The sequence below is a fragment of the Physcomitrium patens genome, chromosome 4, assembly GCF_059467195.1.
Source record: "Physcomitrium patens ecotype Gransden chromosome 4, ASM5946719v1, whole genome shotgun sequence".
NCBI classification, from domain to species: domain Eukaryota; kingdom Viridiplantae; phylum Streptophyta; class Bryopsida; order Funariales; family Funariaceae; genus Physcomitrium; species Physcomitrium patens.
Window position 1 is genome coordinate 765,955 of NC_143413.1, and position 8,172 is coordinate 774,126.

Consider the following 8,172-nt stretch of genomic DNA (forward strand, 5'->3'; position numbering starts at 1 on the left):
TACCATTTTTTTTAAAAATTAATAATCTTATTCAATGTTAAATTTATATTTTATATTTTTAATGTTATTTCAAATTAATTTATATTTACTAAGTAATTCATATGAAGAATCATTAGCATATTGTGCAGTACGAATTGAATTTATTTCTTTCATAATTCTAATTAAATGTTTTTGAAAGTATGCAGTAGTTTTAGCTAAGTCGGTAAATAGGAAAGAACATTGGTTTTGAAGTTTCTTTATTTGTGCAAATTTAGAGGATTACATTGTAGTGCTCATAGGCCTTGAATTTGTTTTTAAAAAGAAATTTACTATGAAACAAATTGGAACTAAAATGTTATTGGATTGCATTACAATTAGCACAAGATGATGGATTATATACAATTTAAGATTCATAAATCATTGCAAGGCATCCTAAATTAGAAGTTTATTTAATTAAAAGCTCTAGTAGATACATTTTTTAAAGATGTACTACCATTATAAAATTTAATATATATATATATATATATATATATATATTAAATTTTAAAAGTTTGCATATATGTTTATTGATTATATGCAAGATCTAAAAAATCTTATTTTTTTTTACATTTGGCACAATTTTTTTTTTTGTTGTATAAATAATCAAAATTAAAAAAAAACGAAATGAAATGAAATTAAACTAAATGGCTTTTACATCCTTTAATACAATAAACCATCTTACATTAAGTTTTGCATTATTGAAGATGGCTTTGAAGGCTTAAAATTAGTGTGCATTCTTCATTAACCAATTCTGCACTCTCTAAGTTTCAATTGGCTTTTAATAAGTTTTAAACTTTAACTGTTTCTTTTTTTAATTTTTTTTCTGCATTTAATTTTTCTTAAGACTTTAGTCCTAATCACTTGCACTGAACTCTTTGCATGCAGTGCAACAACACAAATATTCCAATTAATAAATTTACTTCAAATCAAAGTCAATAGTGCAATTTCAATGATCCTTCTAGAATAAAATATGTTGGACGAGGATTTAAAAGGAAATTAGAAAAAACCACCACACACTCTTGACAACCTAGTTCAAAAGTTTTAATAGGATAGAGACTAGTAACAACATGTGCACAAGCAGAAGCCCTACGGTCCTTCCAAATCCCTCATCCTGATGCATGGGCCTAGTTTAGACTCTAACCATTAGATCCACAAATTCCTTTTTTATGCTTGCTTGTAACTCCCTCACTTAGTAGCAGAGTGGGTAATCCCTCTTACGTTTTCATTTACAAATATGCATATAATATATTCAACAAAGAGCGTGGAGAGCAGAGAATACACAGTGGCTCAGAAGCAGTGAAGGAGAAAGAAAGCTGGAATCAAGAAGAAACCCAAAGAGCATGAGTCGCTGTGAAGGCATCGTCGCGGCGCTGCTCCCACCACGTCGCGGGATGGATGACAGAGTTTGGAAATACGTGCAGTGTGGGATCCGAAGGTCGAGAGACTCTCATCACCACAAACTAATGGAAGCGATGCAGATGAAGCCCCTGGTGCAGCGACGGGACCTGCCGTAACTGTGCGCGAGATGGGTGCCTGACTGCCTGCCTGCCTACCCGCTAGATGCCTCCTCTGCAAATGAAGAAACTGCCTATCGATGCCGGATCGGAAAGTCATGACAGATCCGTCGAAGTGAGAAGATTTTCAAGCATGAGACGTGCGATTAGTCCTGCCACGAAATCAGTCACTGGACCCACCATTTACTGGCAATCAACTACTTTCTTATTAAAGGGTGTTCCATTAGTAACGTAATTTGGGAGGGAGGGAGGGTGGAATTTGCGATTGGTGTTATGTGGCAACAAAAACGAAGTTTGGCCTTCGTGCATCACTTGCTGCTCCTGTTTAAGTCTGATCAGTGAGCTTTGTGATCCTGCATTTAGTGAGAATTCTGTTCAGTGCTGAGCACTGATGTATCTTTCACTGCAAAGACATGGTAGTTTGTTTGTTCCATGGTTGGTAACGCTCTGGTGTGATTGGATCGAATGAAACGATCTTGTGATGAGCGGATACTGGTGTTGTTTATGACTCGTAGTTGGAGCATTGTTGTCATTTTTCGTCAGAGTTTGTGTGCAAGTCATTTGTGTTTTCTAGGGAGTGGCTGATGGGGATACCAGGGGAAGATGAGATTTGATGGGGCACATTCACGATTTCCTCACTTCCAGCAGTTACATTTGTGGTTATAGGGTCGGTTTTGATTGCCAGATGCTTCCCTGACGCCACCAATTATAGCTTGGATAGCAACGACGCTCGAGCACGAAAATCCTAGTCCTAGAGTCGGATCTCAAAAATTAAAATTTCAAGATTCTTTTATTGTTGAATGCCATGCAATCGCAGTTTAATTGCCCTCATCTTTGTTCTCAGTTGGCATAGACTTTCGTAATTAATTTTAGCTATTTCATCCCTGTCAACATGTACTTGCCGCTGTTGCATCGCCCACTGGTGCATGAAGAACAAAGGACTCGAATCTGCGGAACACGACACACGGAGAACTCGAATTAGGCATATCTTTGTTGATAAATCAGATCATACCTGGAAGGCAGTTGGTGAATCGGATGGGATAGAATGGCACACAACGGGTACAGCGTGGTTGCAGCAGACTCGGAATCAGGCAAACCTTTGTTGATGAAGCAGCGATGGAATGTGGAATTTAGATTCCAGAGGCGTCCCTGTTTGAGGAGGATATGTTGGGGGGTTTTTCTGATGCTTCTCGCCTTTGCAGCCATTATAGACAATTCAGAACTTATTCCCGAAATTCGAGGTAAGTTCTGACTGTATTTTTCTCCACCCTCTTTTCACTTTGCCATTAAATTGCAAATTGACTTACTTTCCGTTACAATCTTAAAATTTAAATATCGTTGCCTGTGATCACCGAACGATGAAATGATAGACTTCTATCCTTCAATTTTGCAGATCTCGCGATTTCAAACCAGTCAGTGCTCAGCCTCCTGGTGTCCTCTGAGATTCCTTCCCACTGGCATCAGGAGATACAACCCGGAAAAACAATGGCAAGCCTTGAAATGTATATCAAAGATGTGTTCAGCTTCTACCCCGACGTCCTGGTTCTGATCCACGTGCCTAAAACCATCCAGTTTCCAGCCAAGGAGAGAGTTCAATGCCAATACGGAGGTGCCACGCATTTCACTCACAGGAAAGCATTAGTTGTCATGCACCTGCTCCATAAAAATGAAATTGCGGTTCTCTGCAGTTCACCACCACAAGATCTCGTATGGGTTGTGAATTCTGTGCTCATTGAAATCGATAAGGGACAAAAAATTCGCCATGGGGCTGCCACTCCTGAATACCAGGAACCATTGCCGTGGAACTTCATCAAGGTGGTATTTGAGGCATTTGCAATGGAGAGGGACGTGGTTGTCTTCGTGCATGGGATTAAACATCCTCAGGGGGTTTCTGTCTCGGAGAATGCTGAACAAGAGCGTCTTAAAAAATTTCAATGCATTTACGGCGGCTACTTTGAAGTCCCTGTAACTGCGCAATCGCAAGAGGTTTTTCGCTGTGCCCACCCCCCAACAAATTTGGTCCCTAAATTCGTAGGGATGAAGGTAGCAATTCGGGTTGAGACGAAAATTCTAGCTTCCGTTGCATATTACAGTCCAATGCACTCTCGTGAATCTTTCCACACAACAATGGTCTCAAGGGCCGCTGGGGAGAAATCCAATCCCAAGCTTCATCACATTTGCGCGTGCACTATGATCTTTAACGGTGCCAAGTTTCTGAAAGAGTGGGTGCACTACAACCACCACCTGGGTGTGGAGAAATTCTACCTCTACGACAACAACAGCGAAGACAACCTCGACGAAGTGATCGAAGGCTTGAGGAGCTTCAATATAAAGAAGCAACCATGGCCATGGGTGAAGACTCAGGAGGCAGGCTTTTCTCACTGCAGCTTGTCTGCGCAATCGGAGTGCACATGGATGTTCTACATCGATGTTGACGAGTACTTTTTTCCAAATCAGCACTTTCTGGAAACCGGAGTGAAATCCCAAGCCCCCGATTTGCAACCGACAACAACTTCCTCGTCGATAATCGCTTTGTTTATCAATGAGGCAGCTGGGAAAAACTCCAAGGTGGGGCAAATCAGCATTTTTTGTCATAACTATGGGCCCTCTGGCTTCACAGCTTCCCCTCCGCAGGGCATCACGCAGGGATACACTTGCCGAATAAAAAAACCCGAACGGCACAAATCGCTTGTGCTATTGGATTCAGTGGCGACGAACTTGTCGAATGTAATCCATCACTTTACCTTGCAAGATGGTTACGAGACGAAGCTGATGTCTACTGATGTGGCTGTTATCAACCACTACAAATATCAGGCATGGGACGAATTCAAGGTGAAGTTTCGCCGTCGTGCTGCGACGTACGTCGCGGACTGGACGGAGAATCGTAACTGGGCCTCCAAGGATCGCGTGTTGGACTTGGGGACGAAGGCCGTGAAGCCTCACGATTGGGAGAGTCGATACTGCGAAGAGCGGGATTACGGGCTGCGGGACTACGTTAGGCATGTGTTTGGGTCTTACGATGACAACCAAACTTTGCGTCTGACTTGGGAGTAATTAGAGTTTGAAGAAAAAAGCCAACAATCCACAATGCATCTCAAACATATGAAACATGTCGGAGAAGAAGACATAATTGCACCTCGAAAGCAGATTTCAGTATTGCGAGCAAGACAGCTACATTTCGAGCACTTCATGGTGCCTCGAGGACTTGGCAGAGAGCTTTGGATTTTAAGAAAGACTGTGCAACACAACCAATTTTTTGGATACGGATCAATGTAAAAGCCAGGAAAGCAACTATTTTTAAATCTTCATGTTGATGATATCTTGGTGAAGGAGGATCCCATTTTCGGTAGACTATTTAATGCTGTATTCGCATCGGGAAAGCTGACCCTAATACTACGGTTGCTGTGTACACACACACCAATCACCGAAATCGCGACAACTGCAACATATTCCTACTGGTGTTGAGTTTCTCGGAAATTGGCTTTTCAGCTAGAGAGAGAAAAGGCAGAAACTCTTCTGGCACTAATTCCACACTCAGTCAGGGATGTGAGTGGTTTCCTATCCAGAATCTTTGGCTACTCTGTGGCTACTCTGTGGACTATATTTGCTAGTGTGCTCTGGATGGGGCACTTCCATTGTATAACGAAGCCTGTGAATGGGATTTACATCAGAGTTGATCTCGTGAGAATCTAGAAAATCTGGAGAAGATCTATTAGATTGCCCTCTAGATTGTAGAAGCGGTGAATAAAGAAGACCAGGTGGCATGACAACTCGGATACGAAATCTGTTGTTCTAATTTGAGTATCTGAAATGGAGTATTTTGAATCTTAAGATATTTTTCTAAGTTTTCGTCGGTGTGGGTCTATGCCGCAGCTTCCCTTTCAGTTTGCGCACAAGAAGGATGCTGTTGACCTTATTATAGCAAGTTAACAAGGACCGTTGGAGGTTACTCCACACACAAACCCATTTCGGGTCATAATAAGAAGAATGTAATCATAAAAATACACCTCAACAAGTGTTCTGCGCACAAGTGTTTTTCCTTCAAGCCTTGCAATTTCCAGGTCCATGTCAATTTTATTAAAATAAATGCCTTGACCGAATCTGAATAATTTTAAATATATAAACATTGATTTGCATTCTGAAAGCTATGCGTGAAGTGCAAGTGAAAGCAGCTGGATGTTGCTGCAACGATCCCCAGGATATATCTATAAACTGTGTTGCAAATACTTTTCAATTTGTTGCGCAAAATGTTCAGACCTCATAGTGGACAGGAAGGAATTGCCTTTGCTCTTTCGGTAGCTCGACGAAGATATTCAAGTGTTCGGTGTCAGGCAGCACTCCAGATGGCGTACTCTTCGCCCAGTTGTTCAGCACATAGTTCGCAACAGTGGCGCCAACAATTTCGCCATCTCGGGTAGAGCTGTTGTAGTGTGCTCCGGAGTAAATCCGGCCTAGAATGGATTCCTCCACAGCTGCATGAATGGAGTCGTATCGGCGAGTACCGATGGGAGCCCCCGGTGTGTGTACGCAATTGGCGCCGAACACACCTGAGCCTTCTATCGAGAAAGGAACTATTTTCTTGCCGAAGAAGCTCTGCAACACTGTTGCCCCCGTGGAGAAGATCGCCACAGTGCCGCTGGGATACTCCGGGTCAAAAAATGTGTAAGCCCAGGGAGTCCAGTTCGGAAAAGGGGCATGGCGCTCGTCACCAGTACGAAACGCATCGGCGGGACGCCAAAACCAGTACCCATCCTTCATGGTCATAACCACAATTTGCGTTTCGTGCATTGCAACGCTCATCTTTGCAAGCAGCGTGACTACGTCGTAAAGGGGGGTCTTCTTGGGCACGGAGTTGATCGCCGCATTGATCCAGAACATATCGCTATTGCAACCCACTGTGGTAAATGAGACCTCTTCCTTGGAGCAGCTGAAGAGGTCCGCCGTGCGGTTCATTGCTGCTGTACGCCCCGGCCAGTCGATCCTCCCCAGATTTACCAAGCTGTCATACGCAGCGTCCCACGCATTAGATGGCACCTTGGGCGGTTTCAAATCGCCCAAATATTCCTTTACGAAGTCCACCGCGTTGGGGAGAACAAAGGGCTGTTCTAGGGAGTAGTAGTGAGTAACCAAAGGCGCGGTCTCGTTATGTGGCGTGCCGGGCACGTAGCCGAACAGCCCGGGGCGGTCCTGTCGAGTTTTGATAGCGTTCCGCACCTCCTGAACTAAAAATTCTCGCAGAGGAGATCGCTTGTCAATGAGGCGCTTAGCCACACCTTTACCAAGACGCTTGGCCAGCCTTTTCTGGGTCGCGGTCAGTTGCAGATCTTCCAGCTGCCTATCGAGAAGAGGATCAATGAGAACGTCGCTGCTGAAAGGGAAATAGTTTTGTAGTACTGTGCGGGATGCGTACGCGACGACAGCCTCCTCCGTGGTGCAGCCTCCCGTTCTCTTCAATGCAATGAGGGCGTGCCACTGGGCCAGATTCAACGTAGCCATCAGGATGCTGGACTCAAATGTTATTCCTGTAGTGGAGCAGAAGAGCTGCATGAAGAGTCGGATCCATTGCACGGATACGTTGTCTTGTGCCGCTGCTCCTCGTGCACTTGTGAGTATCAACACCAATAGTACAACTGGGAGAACCGCCAATACAGCCCTCGATCTGGCCATCTCTGCAATCAACATCACATTGAATCATGTCTTAGATCTCCATGTTTGCCACCTATAATTGTCTATGGACAAAACGCTCAGCTGCTCTACACAGTGTTAAGAGCTGATCGTAGTCAAAAACTCACAGAAAATTAATTCAGTCCACACAACTGCAGCACATAATAATGCGCTCGTAAAGCATGACTTGATTACTGCAAACAGTGCTGAATTTTTTCAAAAGTACATGTTCGAAGAAGCTCTTCAATAAAATCGAGCACCAAAGCTGCGTAAGCAATAGATCTCTTTTGACTATGTAGAGATGTTCTTTGAAGCCTAGATCCTCCTACAAGTCTGAATCCCGTGTCACCAATTGAATTTCTTGAGGAACAATAGCCCCAAACCTGGATGTATGCTGAAAGGTCTGCAATGGTTCTACCAGTGATGGTAATGAGGGGGAACCTCTTCCAATGAAGAGAGACGTGGAAGCTTCAGGGAGCCATTTTCTGGTTCCAGTGACACGGGAAAGCAACAGGTCTTTTACACCCAGTGGTGCAGATCCGTCTGCTTCAAATCCAACTTGTTCTTTCAGGTCTCCCCCACTTGATTTGCCGCCGCTCCAAGCGTGACACCCGTGGGTCACTGCTCCCAGAAACTTTAGTGAAATGTGCGGACAAAAGACCTATTACACAATAACATTTGCCATGAATACAGTCCTCGTTGACATTTTGATTCCGTGCATAACATCTTTTGAAATTGGCACAAGTTCCGCACATTCCAGTCAGCAAGTGATAAGGTTATTGCGACAAGTCACTTACACACCTCTCTATCCACAATGTAGTATAAGAAGTATAACTTTATTAGCATAGGTAAATTGTCACTTGTACGAACCATCAGGGGGATAAAGAGGAGCAGCGGTAAGATAAAGTGATTAAAATCACTTTATCCGAAAATCCAACTTGGAAACTACAACCAGTAAGGATAAACTGATCTAATT

The 8,172-nt window shown here is 43.4% G+C and overlaps 2 protein-coding genes across 4 annotated transcripts; one reads left to right on the plus strand and one right to left on the minus strand.

Moving 5' to 3' along the window:
• Positions 1 to 837: 837 nt before the first annotated feature.
• On the plus strand, positions 838 to 7,477 carry LOC112281453 (glycosyltransferase family 92 protein RCOM_0530710). Of its 3 annotated transcripts, none has more exons than XR_002969603.3 (3): positions 838 to 2,773; positions 2,926 to 5,078; positions 5,406 to 7,477. XR_002969603.3 is itself a non-coding variant. In XM_073533620.2 (3 exons), the coding sequence occupies exons 2-3, from the start codon at positions 2,578 to 2,580 to the stop codon at positions 4,584 to 4,586; spliced, it is 1,857 nt and encodes a 618-aa protein (XP_073389721.1). In that variant the 5' UTR covers positions 838 to 1,647; positions 2,465 to 2,577; the 3' UTR covers positions 4,587 to 7,477. The 3 variants fall into 3 exon arrangements, 2 of the variants coding, with proteins under 2 accessions (XP_073389721.1, XP_090105552.1); XM_073533620.2 differs by having other exon boundaries at positions 838 to 1,647; positions 2,465 to 2,773; positions 2,926 to 7,477; XM_090249426.1 differs by having other exon boundaries at positions 2,926 to 7,477.
• On the minus strand, positions 5,566 to 7,849 carry LOC112281454 (uncharacterized). Its single transcript, XM_073533621.1, has 2 exons — positions 7,638 to 7,849; positions 5,566 to 7,201 (listed from the first exon to the last, which is right to left on the minus strand). Exon 2 carries the CDS (start codon positions 7,197 to 7,199, stop codon positions 5,784 to 5,786), a length of 1,416 nt encoding a protein of 471 aa, XP_073389722.1. The 5' UTR covers positions 7,200 to 7,201; positions 7,638 to 7,849; the 3' UTR covers positions 5,566 to 5,783.
• Positions 7,850 to 8,172: the final 323 nt, after the last annotated feature.

Bases quoted from the DNA above. Each gene is read 5' to 3' on its own strand.
- LOC112281453 (XM_090249426.1), top strand. From the start codon at position 2,578: ATGGCACACAACGGGTACAGCGTGGTTGCAGCAGACTCGGAATCAGGC. The intron at 2,774-2,925 runs GTAAGTTCTGAC...TCAATTTTGCAG, and splicing joins ACTTATTCCCGAAATTCGAG to ATCTCGCGATTTCAAACCAG.
- LOC112281454 (XM_073533621.1), bottom strand. From the start codon at position 7,199: ATGGCCAGATCGAGGGCTGTATTGGCGGTTCTCCCAGTTGTACTATTG.